The sequence below is a fragment of the Podarcis cretensis genome (genome assembly GCF_951804945.1).
Source record: "Podarcis cretensis genome assembly, chromosome: 15".
In the NCBI taxonomy this organism is placed as follows: Eukaryota; Metazoa; Chordata; class Lepidosauria; order Squamata; family Lacertidae; genus Podarcis; species Podarcis cretensis.
Window position 1 is genome coordinate 38,213,448 of NC_137185.1, and position 19,385 is coordinate 38,232,832.

A 19,385-nucleotide genomic window follows, 5' to 3' on the forward strand; every position below is an offset into this window, starting at 1 on the left:
GTTAACCCTCTCTCTTCTAGTGATTCTTCTGCTAGCTGTTCCCCATCCAGTATTTCCCAGGTTCTGCCTTCTGAACTATGCCCTTCTGCAAACCACTGTTCCAAATCTATACTGTCCTCCTGCTCCTGGAAAGATTCAGGATCAGGAGGAGGGGTTGGCTCCCACCATTCTTCCTCAGTGCAGCCCTCCTCAGCACCGTCCCTGACACAGCAGTCCGCAGAAAACCCGATAGCCATTTTGTTCGACTCAGCGGTAAGCCACAGGTTTTCCTGGGGAAAAGAGGCAGAGCAAACAGAGAGATGGACAAGCCCAAAGCTTGTGTGTCCTGGTCTCTGTAGAACTGCATGAGCTAGGAATGCATTAACATTTAAATGAAATGGATAGAGAGGAGTCAGAGCACATTGCCAGAGCATTGTGTTTTGCATGCAAAAAGTCCCGGGTTCACTCATTCACAGAGGCAGGTTTAGGGGAGTGTGACCAGTTCAGTCACACTGGGCACAGAGCCCCGGGGGGCACTGTAACTGTAATGTAGAATGGAAGGTGATAAGGGGGAGGGCAATTTTTGGTGTTGCGCAGGTCGCTGCTGAAATTGGAGTCCCCAAGGTCTCACTGACATCTCCAGTGAAAACAATCAGAGGATGTGAAGGATTCTTCTAAGAAACTTGGGAGAGCCACTTCCTCAGACACTAGGTCATGCCAGGTCACAAGGCAAGTTTCCTGTGCTCCTGTGAAGTATATAAGGTTGTGCATAAAAACCCAGGATTATTATTATTATATTTTTGCCCCACTGATGAGTCCAGCTTTTTTCTACGTTCAAATTTTTGTTCCTCCTCCCATACTTCAGGTGGGTTATTTACCTTTGTGTGTTTAAATTTCCTTTTGTAAAATGTCTGAAGTACATGATTTTTTTAAAAAAAAAAAATTAAAAACATGTTTTCTTCTTCAGCTGGGAAAAATGCTCTGTGGAGAGAGGGGAGGGTGCTTGTTGATGTCACCAACCCCCCCAGCCAATCAGCACTCTGCACAGCCTCTTTGCCTTTTGACTGATGGGACTCATTCTTCCTGAGAAAACCGTGCATGGGATAACAGCATTGCTGTGAGTGTGCTTTCCAAAGCAGAGCAGCTCATGTTTTTATGCACATTTGCACTCTCCCGTGTTTCCTCCAAGTAGCCCCCAACTGGGGTATGGATTTTGTTCTGTCTCTAACATGCAAATGAGGACTAGCTCTCATAACTATTATGGGGGGGGGGTTGGGGTTTTTTTATGTATTTCCCTTTTCTTACTGTGAAATGTTTTTCTCCCAGCTTGGATTGGATGAAAAATGTGGCACAGCAGCCCGGACCTAGCTTAACAATGGCTTTGCCGGCTGCATTTGCCCTGTGGCGTTATCGGCTGGCTGTCCCTGCTCCCAACAATGGCCTTGCATTCGTTTGCATGAACTAACATATTAATCACAGCGAAGGGTCTGCGCTGGGCTTTCGCATGGTAGCACAGGTGTGCTCCTGTGTTGCCATGCAGACTGAAGCGAGCGAGCGTGTGGTGCATCTGTGGCGTGTGTTTACACGTGCCTGCTCTTTCTCACTGGCTGTCTCCTGAGCTGCTACTCTACTCTCTCTCACCCATTCACTGTCTAATAGGAAACAAATCTGCCCCTGGACATGCCAGGGCTTAAAATAGATGTTGAGACAGCAGCCTTTCCCCTTCTTCAGCAGCAACAGCGTCAGTAGCAGGAGCAGCGGCAGCAAGGAGAGGGAGAGCAGAGGAGATGGCCGACTAGATCTGAAGGAGAAGCCTTCTTTCCCAGCTGAGGAAAATCAGAGCCTTGACAAAGGTAAAGTAACTGGGGCCAGCTGGCTCTCTTGTTGTCTCTTTGTGGCACTTCCGTGGCAGGACAGAGCCTGTGGCTTCCTTGGTCTTTCCCCCTTGCGCTGTGCCAGCAAGGAGACTCTTCTGCCTGTCCTCTCTCTGAGAAGCTGCCATTTAGAAGAAGAAGCAGGCTATTCGATGCTTTGCATGTTTGTATGTGGCAGGGAACTGTGGCAGAACTTTGGCAGGATCGAGGCTTGGTGGAGTGCTGCATGCATGAACCTGTGATATTTACTCTCTGCTACCTAACTTATCATCCCAACAGTGCGGTGGAAGGAAAACGAGAGCCAGATCCATGCTGATGTGCATATAAGGGTGGGGTATCTATGGGTCACATAGTTCAGGGGATTGATCCTGGTCTCAAAGGAAATGTGCCTCCTTCCCAAACACTGCTGCCACGCAGAACTCATTCTTGGAGCTCATGTCTTTCAAAACATATCAAAGCTCTTGAAAGGCTGCTTTTTGGCAAAAAAAAATAAAAAATTGCCAGGCTGAGAACCAGCGTAATTGGGCATGTGGATAATTTTGGAAGGACTGAGGGGGGTAGATTTGAGGACTCTGCTTGGCTTTTAGGCTTAAACCGGATACCTCGAGCCAGAGACGTCTTCTTCACACTCAAGACTCCTTTTTCTGCCTCTGTAAAGTGGGAACAATTGTGGCCTCCCACTGAGAGGACAGATGAAATAAGGGCTCTTATGCATGAAACCCTGTGAAAAAGATAGATAACAAGGAGAGAGTTGCGCAGCATGGGAACATGGCTTCTTATCTTGCTCGTCTTATGAGGCTGGGAAGCAAGGCAGACAAAACAACAAGCAGGAGGCAATCTCCACTTTCCCCTCTGCTAGTGCTCCGGTGGGAGCATTAAAAGAGCAGTGCATCGTGTGCAACATTGTGCAGGAAGAAAAACCTCTCCCTCCCCACCCCACGCATGTATTCTGAACAGGGCTGGTCCATGGAGAGGAGTGGATCTGTTGCATCTGATCTCCAGCCTGGAAGGGTGCCCCACCCAGTGCTTGATTCCCGTTAAGCTAAATGACCATCGGCTACCAATCCTTTAGAAACGCAGCTGCCTTGCTGCAAAAGCCACAGGCCCAAGATGAGCTGTTCCAGGAGGGCCGGGGAACCTGTGGCTCCCCAGATGTTGTTGGACACCATTTCCCATCAGCCCCAGATAGCATGGCCACCGGTCAGGGATGAAGGGAGTTGCAGTCCAGCCATATCTGGAGGAATCTGGTTTTCCCAACTCTGTTTTATAGCCCAGTAGATGGAAAAGCTTTATTTCCCTTCACAGGCTTGTAAAACCTTCCCCTGCTGGGTTAAAGCACTCAGGTTTCAGACTGGCTGCCACCCCCGAATGTAATACTTTATTTTGATGTAGCAATGAAGTGGGGGGGGGTTCTACTCCTGGACCTTCTCATGAAGGGTAAGGAAGAGATGGTGTTGGCACTCAGCTCACTGACCTGAAGTCTCCCCCTCCTTGAACTGTCTGTTATCAGGGGCTCAGGTAGACTCCTCCATACCCCATTTTGTTCACAATCCACAGGCTGCAGAGTCCTTATAAAAGCTGTTCTGCTTTCAATCAGTAAACAAGGGGAAGATAGAAAAACCACCGCCGTGTGTGAAGGCATCCCTGTTTCACTCCCAGACCGATACGCAGGCACAGCTTGGGCCAAGTTCAGAAAGTACAGAGCAATATTCTAAACAATTTTATGCAATTCAGAAACAACCACACCCAGCAGCAAAGGCTCCAAGAGAAAGCTGTCCTCTTGAAGCAAGTCAGCACGAAAGCAGATGTGACAGAGTTATGGAGCCTATGCTTTGAAATCAGACATTCCCAGCAGTTCTGAATGAAGACATGTAGCCACCTGAGATGGCCCAGCAAATACCACTGTCTGCTTTTCTTTTTCCTCTTCCTCCTCATGCTCTGTACTTTGACTTTTGCCTCTGCTACAGCAAGGGCAGGTGAGTCAACAGGCTGTCACCTGTTCAGAAGGTGGGCAGTTCGAATCCCTGCGACAGGGTGAGCTCCCGTTGCTCGGTCCCTGCTCCTGCCAACCTAGCAGCTCAAAAGCATGAAGTGCAAGTAGATAAATAGGTACCGCTCCGGCGGGAAGGTAAACAGCATTTCCGTCTGCTGCTCTGGTTCTCCAGAAGCAGCTTAGTCATGCTGGCCACATGACCCGGAAGCTGTACGCCGGCTCCCTCGGCCTGTAAAGTGAGATGAGCGTCGCAACCCCTGAGTTGTCCGCGACTGGACCTAATGGTCATGGGTCCCTTTACCTTTACCTTACAGCAAGGGCAGGTGAGTCAACAGGCTGTCACCCAACAATGACTCACTCAGAAGAAGGACTCTGCAACAAGGAGTGAGGAATCTTAAGCCCAGGGACCCAGTGAGCCCTTCCAAGCATCTCTCTCTGATCCTCAAACCTAACCCTTTTTTGCTATCCCAACTTCAGAACCTGAGAGTTTTTGCCAGGCTGGAATTTGTCCTTGAACTCTGGAATGACTCTTACTTTGAGGGATAGAGAGGGATTGTGTGGAAATCAGCCTCCTGTACAAAGGTCAGTTTTACACCTGCTGTGCTGCCCTCTTTGGCCTCTGGCCTCACTCAACACCGGCATGTCTACAGGGTCAGTCCCAAACTGAGACCTTGTATCGGGGCAAGTGGCTATTTTTCTGGGGCAAGGCGTCGATTCTTTCTGAAGTTCAAAGGGCATTTGTCACGGCAGCAAAGCCATGGGTAGTCTCTCCAAGGCCACTTCCCCCCACAATGCCTTGCTCTGAGGAGCGACTCTTTCTCAGAGTAAGGCATGAGGAGCAACAGAGGAGATGTGGATGGGCAGTGGGCAGCCTAGAGAAGAGTTTGGATTTGATATCCCGCTTTATCACTACCCTAAAGAGTCTCAAAGCAGCTAACGTTTTCCTTTCCCTTCCTCCCCCACAACAAACACTATGTGAGATGAGTGAGGCTGAGAGACTTCAGAGAAGTGTGACTAGCCCAAGGTCACCCAGCAGCTGCATGTGGAGGAGCGGGGAAGCGAACCCGGTTCACCAGATTACGAGACTACCGCTCTTAACCACTACACCACACTGGCTCCTCCTAGAGGAGGCACCACTGCACTGCTCCTCAAAGTCCTCTGCCTAAGATGTGTCTCAAATGGCCTAAACGAGAGGGCTAGATGTGGGCCTCAGGTTCAGTCCTGGCATCGCTCCACAGGATCAGACAACAGAGGGTGCGAAAGACCCTCTGCCAGGGATTCTGAAGAACTGCTGCCTGTCAGAATACCAGGGGTTAGCAAACTTTTTCAGCAGGGGGCTGGTCCTCTGTTCCTCAGACCTTCTGGGGGGCCAGACTGTATTTTGGAAAAATAATATGAACGAATTCCTATGCCCCACAAATAACCCAGAGATGCATTTTAAATAAAAGGACACATTCTACTCATGTAAAAACATGCTGATTCCCAGACAGTCCGCAGGGTGGATTTAGAAGGTGATTGGGCCGGATCTGGCCCCCAGGCCTTAGTTTGCCTACCCATGGAGTACACAGCACTGGGCTTGGTTGAAAAATAATCTGACCCAGCAGAGGCCATTTTTAATATTCTGAAAGAACTTCCTAATAGCTGCAGCTGCAATGCTCCCAGCCTCCCAGAATGGGTTTGGCATCTCCTATCTCCACTGCAAAAAAGTGGATTGTGCTGCACATTCCCCCAACCTGATTCTGACAGACAAGAGCTGTGAAGTGGCAGGCTGAACATATTCCAAAGTTCAGCAAGAGAGAGTCAGATAGATTGATACAACAGCAGAGTTTGGATAGGCATGTGATGAAGTGACCCCTGGACACAGTTGCTGAAATGAGAGGTGCCGGAGACCCCTAATGTCCAGCTTTTGTGGAGTCTGCCTGAGGTTACTCAGTGGTGAGAGAACAAAATTCTGCACCTTCTCCAGGGAGCACCAGCTCTTTAGGACAACTTCATACATGCTAAAGCTGTGTCTTCACTGGGCATTTGCCACTGAATAGTCACACATTGTGAACTCACTTTTTACAGGACATGTGCATGAAATCATGGGCAAGGTTTTGCATGTTTCTCATGTTTTGCCTGTTCAGCTTCTGTTTGTTTGTTTTCCAGAGCTCAGAAAAGCTGCCCTTTTTTAGCTCCATGGAGTAGCTGCACAATTTCTGCAGGTGTCCGTGGACTATTGTGTTGCTTTTGTGACCAGCTATGGCCTGCATAGATTACTCTAGCCATTTCCTAAAAGCAACTCTGGCATTTTAACTCTCACTTTTCCAAACAGCATTGCTTTTATATCTAATCCCTTCAAGCCGCCAGGCCTTAAATTGCATTGGGAAAGATAACGATTAGGGTGTATTTAGCCCTGTTTCAATGCACAGTAGTCCTAATGAAAATCCCCCTCACCCACAAACCTTTGGGACTGGAGAAAGGGAGGCTGCCCACTTGGCAGGACATGTTACTAAAAGCAAAAGAGCAACAATTGGGTGTTGCTAAATTATCCACAGCTGGAAAGCACCCTAAGACATTGGGAAAAGATTCCCAACTGTGGCCCTGGTGTGTTTTGGCTCAGATTATACCCCCGGTGTCACTATGCAGAAGCAGAGCAATTCAACTTGGCAGTTTTGAGAGCCAGGAAAGTGAGCTTCAGGTTATATAGGAAGGTGTCTTGGGGACCAGATCAAACTCTTTGTCCATCTAGGCCACTGCTGCCTACTCCGACTGGCAACAGCTCCCTGGGGTCCCAGGCATGGAGGGGAGCTTCCCATCCACCTAAGTGGTCCTTTCAGCTGGAGATGCTGGAAATTAAAACAAGGACATTCTGTATGCAAAAGTCGTATTCTTTCCACTGCATGAAAGTTCCTCCCCAAAGAGAGCAGAAATGGGTTGCCTTTTCCTCCTTGGGTTCCTCAAAAACTTTCTGCCCTCCTAGTGGAAAATCAGAGCTCCCCTAAATACCACAAGAGGACTCAAGTGCGTGTGGAGCTGGGTGAATAATTTGTCTTTTTCCTTGTCTTGTAACGGGGTCAGTGCCAGGGTGGAGATATCTTGATTTTTGTTTTTCTTCTCCTCCAGCTCCTGGCTGTCTCTGTACAAAGCTCCTGGCACCTGCCAGCCTCCCTCATTACTATTCCTGCCTTGGCAGCCTCTGAGCTGGCAGAGCTGTGCTGCCCAAACATTGTTTTGAAGGAAGGCAGCAGCTGAGCTCATCCCCATCCCAACTGGTCAGGAGATGCCAGCTCAAAAGCTGAGGAAAACGCCAACCAGCATTTATTTCTCCTCTGCACATGTGAATTCATTAAAAGTCATGTAAAATGACTGAATGCCCATTATCGAACACTAAAGTGGCAGTTGGGTTTCTTCACTTGTCTATATGAACAAGAAAACAGGTTTCAAATTGCCCAAGTACACAGGCAATCCAATGTAGCGTCAGGCCCCATCTGCACTACACATTTAAAACAGGATCATACCACTTTAAACAGCTTCTCCCAAAGAATCCTGGGAGTTGTAGTTTGTTAAGGGTGCTGAGTGCTAGGAGACTACTATTCCCTTCACAGAGCTACAGTACCCAGTTTTTGGAGATGTAGGATTGACAATTGTGGTTCTGTGAGAGGAACAAGGGTCTCCTAACAATTCCCAACCAAAATCCCTTACCAAACTACAACTCCCAGGATTCTTTGGGGGAAACCATGGCAGTTTTAAGCAGCTGTGTTGCTGCTTTCAATGCCTGGTACTGATGGGGCCTGAAACAGAAAAAGCCAGGCAGGAGCAAGCAGACAGAGTTAATAAATGCCAAACTCGCCGGGTTCCTGGAGCTCAGGCTATTGAGCCCCCAAACTAGTAGTGTTTCAAGGGCAACACAGCTGCCAAGCCCAATTTGTCCTTTCGAGGTCATCCGAAACTACATGTTATCCAAGTGTCCTCTTTACCACAGACCTATTTTCCTATTCCCGTCCCCATTTTATTCCGCCTTTCTTTTCTTTTGCAAAAGGCCTTGTAAAATATGTCAGGGAACGCTTATGAAGCCTACACCACAAGACAAGAATGCTGTGGCCGGACTGCTCACAGGAACAAGTCACTGGCAATATCCTATGTCTCTTTGCCTGTACTGGTTGCCAGTTTGATACCAGCCCAGGCTCAAGGTTTTTCTGTTCATTCTCAACAACTTGGGCTCCAAGTACCATAAGGCACCTACCGTATTTTTTGCTCTATAAGACACACTTTCCCCCTCCTAAAAAGTAAGGGGAAATGTGTGTGTATCTTATGGAGCGAATGCAGGCTGCTCAGCTATCCCAGAAGCCAGAACAGCTAGAGAGAGTGCTGTGCAGTGCTCCCTTTAGCTGTTCTAGCTTCACACGAAGCCTCCGCAAGGCATGGGGAGCCTTCATCCCTGTGCCCTGCAGAGGCTTCGTGGGGCTATCTGTGGCTTTTGCGGGAGGTGGGGGAAGGGACAGAGTGGGCGGCAAAAGCCAGGGATAGGCGCTCTCCCATTAAAGAGCTGCGCGGAGTGTGTGTGCGGCTCTTGGGGAAAAGCCTGCAAGCGCCACACTCCACGCAGCTGGTGAAAGGGAGCTCTGAGCAGAGCCTGGGATGCATACAGGCTCTGCTCAGCGCTCCCTTTAAATAATATTTTTTTTCTTGCATTCCCCCTCTAAAAACTAGGTGCGCCTTATGGTCGGGTGCGTCTTATGGAGCGAAAAATACGGTAATTCCTTACGCTTGATCACTGAGAGCTTCTGATGGGGCACTTTTTGCAGTCTCTCCAGTGCCCCAAGGCTGAAGGCTCAGCCAAACTTTTGCTTGTCCCACCTCTTTACCAGTCTTTCAGACCCTCCAAGAAGCCATCCCAGTTTCTGATTTATAATAATAATAATAATTTATTATTTATACCCCGCCCATCTGGCTGGGCTTCCCCAGCCACTCTGGGCAGCTTCCAACAAAATATTAAAATACAGTAATGCATCAAACATTAAAAGCTTCCCTAAACAGGGCTGCCCTCAGATGTCTTCTAAAAGTCTGGTAGTTGTTGTTCTCTTTGACATCTGGTGGGAGGGCGTTCCACAGGGCAGGTGCCACTACCGAGAAGGCCCTCTGCCTGGTTCCCTGTAACTTGGCTTCTCATAGCGAGGGAACCGCCAGAAGGCCCTTGGCGCTGGACCTCAGTGTCCTAGTAGAACGATGGGGGTGGAGGTGCTCCTTCAGATATTGATTTGATCCTGGAATGTCCTAGAGCCCTCCCACCTCATTCCCAAAGCTGAGAAACCACTTGCTATGCTTTGTGGAGAAGGGAAGAGGACTATAGGACCCTGTCTGAGCCCTCATGCTTCCTCCCCAAAGCCCAATGCCTCCCTTACCCAGCTTTGGGAAGGCAGCATGAAGGCTGCAGCGGTGGGTGTCAAATATTGATGGGGGCCACCAAATAAAGCATTGAGGGCCACACGTTTGGAAAGCCCTGATTTATCCCCACCTACAGTAGAGGGCAGCCTACTAATGTGGATCAAAAGGATGCAAGAAAACAAGATCCCATCATGTTGCAATAAGTACGTTTTGATTTTATGGTTTAGCATTGCTTATATTTTCGGGACGCAGGTGGCGCTGTGGGTTAAAGCCTCAGCGCCTAGGGTTGCCGATCGAAAGGTCGGCGGTTCGAATCCCTGCGGCGGGGTGCGCTCCCGCTGCTCGGTCCCAGTGCCTGCCAACCTAGCAGTTCGAAAGCACCTCCGGGTGCAAGTAGATAAATAGGGACCGCTTACCAGCGGGAAGGTAAACGGCGTTTCTGTGTGCGGCTCTGGCTCTGGCTCTGGCCAGAGCAGCGATGTCACGCTGGCCACGTGACCCGGAAGTGTCTCTGGACAGCGCTGGCCCCTGGCCTCTTAAGTGAGATGGGCGCACAACCCCAGAGTCTGTCAAGACTGGCCCGTATGGGCAGGGGTACCTTTACCTTTACCTTTATATTTTGAATTGCATATGGTAAAAACACCATTATCTTTCCAGTGCTTAAGGCCTGTACCAGTCTTAATCCAGCCCTGGTTTACCCACTGCTGTCAGTGCTCTAGCCCCATCAAGGACTCCTTGCTTTAGCCATTTCCATTTTTAACAGGATCCGGAAGGAGGGACACCGAGTGCAGACGATCCCCAGGCTGGATGTGGTCCTGCTAATACTACCTGTGCTTTCTTCCAGTTTAGAAACCGACCGTGGGTGGTGGTCGCAGCAGAAACACTGCCCCGCCCCAGCCCCCTCAAGAGGCCCGGGATGCAAGGGGGGGCTTGGCGGCACCAATGGCCTTCTTGTCCCGGTTTTCCCGGAACGGATCCAGGGCTCCCAGCCGGCGGATTCACGATGACACCGTCGGCCACCCCATCCTCAGCGTCTTCGAGTTGGAGAGGCTGCTCTACACAGGGAAGACAGCCTGCAACCATGCCGACGAAGTGTGGCCAGGACTCTACCTGGGAGATCAGTACGTACCAGCCCATATGTCACTGTGGGGTGGGGACGGTGGTGGGGAGGAAGTCCTATGATCTACAGCTGCTAAGGAACTGGAGGGCATGCATGACATTGCCTATTATCAGGGACTGGGCAGAGGAGGAATGGTGGAGACCACCTCCCCATCCTGACCCCTCTAGGGAGGGGGAAGAAGAAGACAGTACAGTGGTACCTTGGTTGCGAACAGGATCCGTTCCAGAGGCACGTTCACAACATGAAAGGAATGCAACCCACAGTGGCGCATCTACGCACATGCGGGTTGCGATTCACCGCTTTTGCGCATGCGCGTTACGTCATGTGGCGCGTCTGCGCATGCGCAAGTGGCGAAACCTGGAAGTAACCCTTTCTGGTACTTCCGGGTTGCCGCAGGATGCAACCTGAAAAAACGCAACATGAAGCAAACGTAACAAGAGGTATGACTGCATAGATTTACAACAGGGGTTTGAGGGAGGTCATAGCTCAGAGGCAGATGAGGGGGGAAGTTGGGAAATAATGGGAGTGGAGGAGGCAGGACCAGAATGGCAGTTGATTGGCACAAAAGCCTTCCAGACCCCCCCCATCTGCCAGAACCTGGCAAGCCTTAAAAGTAGGAGAGCAAAGAGCTCCAAGACAGAAAGCAACGTAGCAGCACCCATAGAAGTGACGAATGAGGAAGTGGGAGAGACGAGGGGTTGGAGGTTGACTTGGGACAACGTCATTATCCAGGAGGCTGGGTTCTATAATAATAATAATAATATTTATTTATTTATTTATTTATTTATTTATTTATTTATTATTTCCACCCTGCCCATCTGGCTACTCTGGGCGGCTTTCAGCAAAACATTAAAAACAGAACAGAACTTCAAACATTAAAAACTTCCCTAAACAGGGCTGCCTTCAGATGTCTTCTATAGCTTCTCTCTGTAATTTTGAAATAAAGAAGGATGGTAAGGAACTTTTCCTTGTCTTTATACTTTCCTGGGCAACCGGCCGGGAGCTGCTAACAGCATCCTGACACCTAAAGGTAAAGGTAAAGGTACCCCTGCCCGTACGGGCCAGTCTTGACAGACTCTGGGGTTGTGCGCCCATCTCACTTAAGAGGCCAGGGGCCAGCGCTGTCCGGAGACACTTCCGGGTCACGTGGCCAGCGTGACATCGCTGCTCTGGCGAGCCAGAGCCGCACACGGAAACGCCGTTTACCTTCCCGCTGGTAAGCGGTCCCTATTTATCTACTTGCACCCGGAGGTGCTTTCGAACTGCTAGGTTGGCAGGCGCTGGGACCGAGCAGCAGGAGCGCACCCCGCCGCAGGGATTCGAACCGCCGACCTTTCGATCAGCAAGCCCTAGGCGCTGAGGCTTTAACCCACAGCGCCACCTGCGTCCCTTATCCTGACACCTACAGAGGGGCAAATCTCCATTTCTCTCTGTGCTTCCCATCCTGAAGTTCATTCCACCCCTTTTCTGCATCCATTTGAGTTTTCTGTTTAAAAGCCTGGATGAGCAACCTTGCTCCTCTATGTGCACACCAGCCAGCAGCACTGAGAGGGTTGCTTAACAAGCTTCCCTGCTCCATCTTCTTCCCCCCATGTAGAGATATAGCTGCCAACCGCCGAGAACTGGCACGCCTGAACATCACCCACATCCTCAATGCCTCGCACAGCAAGTGGCGGGGAGGGGCCGATTACTATGAAGGCACTGGCATCTGCTACCTGGGCATCGAGGCCCACGACTCGCCCACTTTCGACATGAGCCCCTACTTTGATCCCGCCGCTGACTTCATCCACAAGGCGCTGAGCAGGACTGGAGGTGAGTCCATAGCAGAAGGTGGCTTGATGGCCCAACTTTTTGCAGAACTGAATAGCTCTCCCTACCATTGGTGAGAGTTTCACATCGGGGTGACAATGGTCTGGATGGAAGTAGGAGTGGTGCCTCTGAGCACATTGTCATGGGATTGGTGTGCTGAGATTCTTCCACATATGTGGTGGACCTGTAAAAGGGCAGAGGAGTATTGGGAAATAATTCATAATGAATTTTTAAAAATGTTTAAAAGTACTTCCCCCAAAACAAATCAGAGTCCTTTTTGTTGAGGATAATTCAGATGGAAATTCCCATGTGTCAAAAAAGGTTATTTATGTATGCCACTACTGCGGCCCGTGTTTCATTAGCCCAAAAATGGAAAGCGAGTGAGGTCCCATCTAAAGAAGATTGGCAACTTAAACTGATGGACTATGTGCAGCTTGCGGACCTAACATCTATATGTTAGGAGAACAAGAACGTACGTTTAAAGAAGCTTGGAAAATGTTTATTGAATATATGGGGGGAAATACAGTGGTACCTCGGGTTACATACACTTCAGGTTACAGACGCTTCAGGTTACAGACTCTGCTAACCCAGAAATAGTGCTTCAGGTTAAGAACTTTGCCTCAGGATGTGAACAGAAATCATGCTCCGGCGGCGTGGCAGCAGCAGGAGGCCCCATTAGCTAAAGTGGTGCTTCAGGTTAAGACCAGTTTCAGGTTAAGTACGGACCTCCGGAACGAATTAAGTACTTAACCTGAGGTACCATTGTAGTGTAATCTTGAAAACGTTGGCAGCATTAAGATAAATTCAACAGTGTAAATAAGTTTTGATGGATGTAATAATGGAATAGTGAATGGTTTAGTTTATGTAAAATATGCAGGGATTTATTATGATATAAAAAAATGAACCATGGAAAGTGAAGAAGGGAAGTCATTGTTTAAATGAATATTTTAAATTGTAAAACAGAAAATTTAATAAAAATTATACACACACACAAAAAGAGATTCTTTCCCATGGTGAGAGATTAACTGTTACACCCAGACCATATTCATAGCATATATTTAAAGCGCATGGCTTCCCCCACCCAAGAAGCCTGAGAACTGTAGTTTGTTGCAGGTGCTTGAAATGGCAGCTCTGTGCATGGAATCGGGGTCCCCTAAAAACTCAGTTCCCAAGAATTTGGGGGGAGAAGCCAAGGTCGCTGGGTGATCTTGGGCCAATCACTACCTTTCAGTTTGCTCTACTTTGCAGGCTTGCTGTGAGGAGCAGGTAGAAAGGGAGGACTGTGTTTGCTGCCTTGATCATCTTGGAGGAAAAGCTGAACAGAAAAGTAAAAAGTCTGTGAGCCAGTGCACACTTACCTGAAAATAAACCCTGCTGAACATTGCAGGATTTATCTCTGAGTATCTTTGCATAGCGTAAAGGGACGCAGGTGGTGCTGTGGGTTAAACCACAGAGCCTAGGGCTTGACAATCAGAAGGTCAGTGGTTCGAATCCCTGTGACAGGGTGAGCTCCCGTTGCTCGGTCCCTGCTCCTGCCAACCTAGCAGTTCGAAAGCATGTCAAAGTGCAAGTAGATAAATAGGTACAGCTCCGGTGGGAAGGTAAACAGCGTTTCCGTGCGCTGCTCTGGTTTGCCAGAGGTGGCTTAGTCATGCTGGTCACATGACCCGGAAGCTGTACACCGGCTCCCTCGGCCAATAAAGTGAGATGAGCGCTGCAACCCCAGAGTTGGCCATGACTGGACCTAATGGTCAGGGGTCCCTTTAGCTTTACCTTTATGCATAGCGTAGGGGAGACATTTTTTTTAGGGAGTGCGACCAGGCGCCCCCACAACAGGCTCCCTCATTGGAATTTTTGGCTCCAGTGTGCAGAGACAGCTTCCTCGTGCAGCGGCTCAATGCCACCAGCCACAGCTCCACCCCCGGATCAAGCCTGACCTGGGGGCAGAGAGAGGCTGCAACACACAAGTAAGATGTCAAGTATCTTCATCATGCCTGGCTGCAGTACTGCCATACCGCTGGCACATCAGATATTTGTTTTTGATGTGCCTAAACTGCCCATCACCCTGATGGATCCCAGGGCAGTGTACAGCAAGGAAAATGTGCATCTTTGTGCACCAGTAAAATTGAGGGCTTGTCCGCACTTCTGCTCGTCCTGTGTCTAGAACGCATGGGCACATGCAGTTTTCCGCTTGATCCACACAGTGTGGTCATTGTACTGTGGGAATTGGGGACCTTTTTCAGGCAAACGGCCACATTCCCTCCTGGCAAACTTTCCGGGGGCCGTCTGCCAATGGTGGGTGGGGCCAGCTGCAAAAGTAGGTGGAGCAACCATGCAAATTTTACATTTGTGTGATAGCCTACTTTCTACACACACACACACACACACACCCCTCTTTATTCTCCATCCAGGGATGCAAGAGGCATGATCAAAGTTCAAGGATACATTCCGACCAAGTGAAAACACTCAAGGGGAGTGAAAAATAGGACATGAGGGCCAGATAGTAATGCCTGGAAAGCTACATGTGGCTCCCATTCTTGAGGTCCCTCACTCCTGTGTCCCGAACCAAATGAGGATGGAAAGATAAGGTTGTGCTGGGGGAGGGAATCTCTCTGGAGTTATTTAAATTGGTGGCATTCTGGAAGAGATCTTTGCTGAGGTGCATACCCTCTCTAACCTTACGGGCCATAAATGCCTCAGCTGCCATTTGATATTGAATGGTGCACTTTAGCTACTCTCAGATAATGGTTTTAATGTGGTTGGGAGCTCTTCAGATTGCAATCTCCATTACTTCAGTTTATTCTGAATGTGTTTAGTCATCCCTACTGTGTTTGGAAGGCAGGGAGCCTCCTGCTCCTTCTGTTGAGTAGGGCCCTGGACCTCGGCCCCCAAGTCCAACCCTGATGGCAATACTGTCAACACTTACTTTGCATATCTACATCTAGCACATCAATATCTCCCCTTTCTTCCTGCAGGAAGGATCCTTGTTCACTGTGCCGTGGGGGTGAGCAGATCAGCTACTTTGGTCCTCGCCTACCTCATGATTTACCATCGCTTGACCTTGGTGGAGGCCATAAAGACCGTCAAGGACCACCGAGGCATCATCCCCAACCGGGGGTTCCTACGTCAGTTGGCTGCCCTGGACAACTCCCTCAGGTTGAAACAGAGGCCATGAGTGCAAGGGCCAGAGGGGGAAACAATGTTGGAGCCAGTCCTGAGGCATTTCCAGGCCATAATTTGGGCTCTGGTATCCCTGAACTTCCACAGTTCCCGCCCTGCAGAAGCCCAAGGCCTACAAGGCCTCTAATTTCTAAAGTTAGATTCAGGTGTCAGCCAGAGGTGAGCTGGCTCAGGTTTCCGAGAGGCAGAGATTTCCCCAACCCCTCTCTCCATTTCTCCCTCCTTTGGGAAGCCATAAAATGGGGCTCTTCTTGATATCGTCTCAACCTCAGACCAAGGGAGCAGCTATCTAAATCCCCTCGGAGTCCTATGTGGTGTGGCCTGTCACTCCCCATATTTGCTTTTAGCCTTTGTTAAAGTGCTTGGGTAGTTCCCTAATATATTTTAGCTGTGAGAATAAAGTCCTGCAGAGACTAAATGCATCAGAACATTTTTTCCACCCAACAGTGATCTGCAATTATGGGGCAAGGGAAGAATTGGGTTGGTTACTGCTAGACATGTTGCTGCTGTCTGGGGTGGGGTGAGGAGTAGTCCCAGATCAGCAACTGCCCAAGGGTCCCAGGAACTTAGAAGGGCCTTCCACTGGCGTAACCCAGCTGCACCCCAATTCATCACCCTCTCTACCAAGCCCGCAGGTGCTTTCCAGTTGCAGGTGCTGCTGCTGCTGCTGCTGCTGCTTTTGAATGGGAGCCAAAATCAGCTCCCTTCTAGAATGGCTGCCCACCATTTTAAGTTACCCACAGATTTGTAAAATGTATTGCTTTCACAGCTCTGTAGTCTGAGTGGATCAGTAATTCTGTTGCAGCCACTGCAAGCAGGGCTGGGCCCTGCCCTGGTTCAACTAAGGTTGCTGGGCATGGCCAGGACCATGCAAAGGGACTGTCTAAAGCCTGGCACTGGCTTGGATGGAATGAAGTACACAGAGAACTATTCTTATTATTTTTAACCATTCTCCATCACTTAATGAGAAAAGAAACTGCATCCAGAAATTGTCAAAGGGGAGAGAAAATGTTGGTGAAATTCTCACAGGCGTGATGTGGGCTTTCCCCCTCTGCTTACTTACTTTCAAGTAAGCCAAGGGGCATTTGTGAGCCTCTTTTCTTCCACTCTAGCTAGCTGGTCAAAGATACAGAATATGGAGAATCAAGTCTTTTCTGAAATCCACTGTTGGGTCATACCTTTTTTAGGACCAACCAAACATGTCACCCAAAAGTGGCAAGTTTTGAAGAGGGAACAAGACAGCTTCAGCTCCAGAGACCTGCCAGGACCAGCAATGAAAGGAAGTGCCGTTTGAGTGACACCAGGCATAAAGATAAAAAGTTCAATGGTTCCTAGAGCAGAATTGCTGGTGGAGCGGATTCCCTACCTCCTAGAATGGATTTTTTGTTTGTACCAGCTGCTGAAAGTTGAAGGAGCTCAGGTTCATTCTAGGAACCATGGGGGGAAGACCATAGATCAGTGGTACTGATATATTTTGCATCCAGAAGGTCCCAGATTCAAATCCCAGCAGCTGCAAGTAGGGCTGGGGGAGTCTCCCTGTCTGAAACCTGGAGAGCTGCTGCCAGTCAATGTAGACAATTCTCTGGCTCTGTATAAGACAACTTCCTAAGCTCCTATGAATGGGATGCTTTATCCCTGCTCCATCCACTTGCTCCCTCGCCTACCTGTAAGTCCATGCCCTCACCTGCCTTCAGTCACTCATTGCCTGTGGCTACCAGGCGAGGGCTTAAATCAGGCATAGGCAAACTCATCCCTCCAGATGTGTTGGGACTACAACTCCCATCATCCCTGACCACCGGTCCTGTTAGCTGGGGATGATGAGAGTTGTAGTCCCAAAACATCTGGAGGGCCGAGTTTGCCTATGCCCAGCTTAAATGCAAAGTTGGCTCACCAGATGCAGCATAGAGCACACTTCCAGCTGTGCAAAGTTACTCACAGCAGATCACAGAAAACAGCTCCAGCCTGGATACTCCTGCAAGAGTTCCAGCAACTTTGGCATTTCCTACGCTGGCAATGAAAATAAATTGATGTCGTTGGCTAGAGTGTAATGTCTGGTTTAAATATGGCTTTCTTCCGCCTGCTCTCCCCCCATTGTTCGTTTGGGATGTGGACATGGCACAAAAGAAGTTCAAAGGCACTTTTAGCACCAGCTGTGAGAAATGATGCCAAGGCCCTTTTCATCAGTATATAAGCAAAATTAAATCAGAGGTTCTGCACAGCTGTATTATTCAGCAATCCCTTTCCTCCATAGCCATGTTCTCCTTATATATGCCAATCTCAGTCTGTCGTCATCCAGCTCCTGCCTGCCTACTTGCCTTCCCACCCAGGTGGCGGTCGCAGCTGCCAAGTTCCTCCCCCTTAGTCTCAGTGTTGCCCTTTTAGAACTCAGCAGGGAGAAGGATGGGGACAAAACTAGAATAAGTTGGCTCTGCCTCTCACTGGCTCCTCTCACTGGCTCTGGTCCCACCAACATTTGGCCTCCCTGCTTTCTGTGCAGAATTATATGTGTGGAAGTTGCCCAGGGTCATTTGACCCTTTTAAATGGTCCTCTTTTTCCTTCCGATAAAAGACTATGCAAAATACTTTCTTTAAAGTTTAAAAATGATGCATTACTTCTACTTGGTACACTGAAACATTTTTACATGAATTTGTATCTGAGACTAATATTTACAGACTGATTGTGAGGCACACAGCAGCATAAAACAACACCTGCTGTTCTCACAGTTAAAACTCACTCTCTGTACAGCTGATAAATGAACCAACTGGGGGGAAACTGACTGCTTTGATGTTAATGCTACAGCATTAAGCCTTTGCATAGTATTTTGGAGGCATGATTCCCACACTCTCCACTGCACCAGTCTCAATGGGCATTGGCCCCTGCAGCTCACAAGTAAGCCCTGTTCAGCAAAGGGCTTGGGCAACTTCAGTTCAATGTTTGTTGATTGCTGATTCAGTCTCATTGCTTCCTGTTTATGCCCCCCACAGATGCAAGAAGGGGAATAGTTAGTGATGAATACCCGCTTACCTGGGAATCTAGGGTTGCCATATTTTAAAAAGCAAAAAAGAGGACACTATGACAACTCTCATTTTAAATACCTCTACTATGTGTAAGCTATAGAAGCTGTGAAATATTGCTGAGGGGGGCAGCTCAGTCTATGTCTCATCCAGAAAGTATAGCCGGAGATATTTTGGCAAATTTTAAAAATCCACCTGGATGGAAATTTTACCCCTGAAAAAGAGGACGTGTCCTGGAAAAAGAGCACACATGGCAACCCTAACTATGCCCCACTGAATGCAACAGAACTTATTTCTGAATGGACTTGCATAGGGTTTAAAATGATGAGTTGAAAAGTGGGGCTGGTCCTGTTGCATTTTTAATGGATATGTAGTGGTGGCTTGACAAGCTACACCCACTGAAATACAGTGGTACCTCGGGTTACATACACCTCAGGTTATAGATGCTTCAGGTTACAGACTCCGCTAACCCAGAAAGAGTACCTTGGGTTAAGAACTTTGCTTCAGGATGAGAACAGAAATCATGCTCTGGTGGCACAGTGGCAGCGGGAGGCCCCATTAGCTAAAGTGGTGCTTCAGGTTAAGAACAGTTGCAGGTTAAGAACAGACCTCCGAAACGAATTAAGTACGTAACCAGAAGTACAGTGGTACCTCGGGTTAAATACGCTTCAGGTTACATACGCTTCAGGTTACAGACTCCGCTAACCCAGAAATAGTCCCTCAGGTTAAGAACTTTGCTTCAGGATGAGAACAGAAATCATGCTCCGGCAGCAGCAGGAGGCCCCATTAGCTAAAGTGGTGCTTCAGGTTAAGAACAGTTTCAGGTTAAGAATGGACCTCTGGAATGAATTAAGTACTTAACCCGAGGTACCACTGTACCCTCAATGTAAGCATGTGGCCAGCCTAATAGGACTGTGCTGTCTACACCACACAGTAGGAACCAACACAGATATTGGGATGATTCAGAGAGGTCACTCAAGAGGTAGTGAACATATTATAGCTTACTAACACTTGAATACACATGTATACATACAAGCAATATAAATAT

General features: G+C 48.7%; 1 protein-coding gene across 2 annotated transcripts; it reads left to right on the forward strand.

Moving 5' to 3' along the window:
* The first annotated feature begins 1,438 nt into the window (after positions 1-1,438).
* Positions 1,439-15,740, forward strand: DUSP26 (dual specificity phosphatase 26). 2 transcript variants are annotated; one of them, XM_079955266.1, is made up of 4 exons: positions 1,439-1,832; positions 10,063-10,334; positions 11,931-12,145; positions 15,118-15,740. In XM_079955266.1, exons 2-4 carry the CDS (start codon positions 10,156-10,158, stop codon positions 15,315-15,317), a joined length of 594 nt encoding a protein of 197 aa, XP_079811392.1. In that variant the 5' UTR covers positions 1,439-1,832; positions 10,063-10,155; the 3' UTR covers positions 15,318-15,740. The 2 variants fall into 2 exon arrangements, with proteins under 2 accessions (XP_079811392.1, XP_079811391.1); XM_079955265.1 differs by having other exon boundaries at positions 1,451-1,832; positions 10,058-10,334.
* Positions 15,741-19,385: the final 3,645 nt, after the last annotated feature.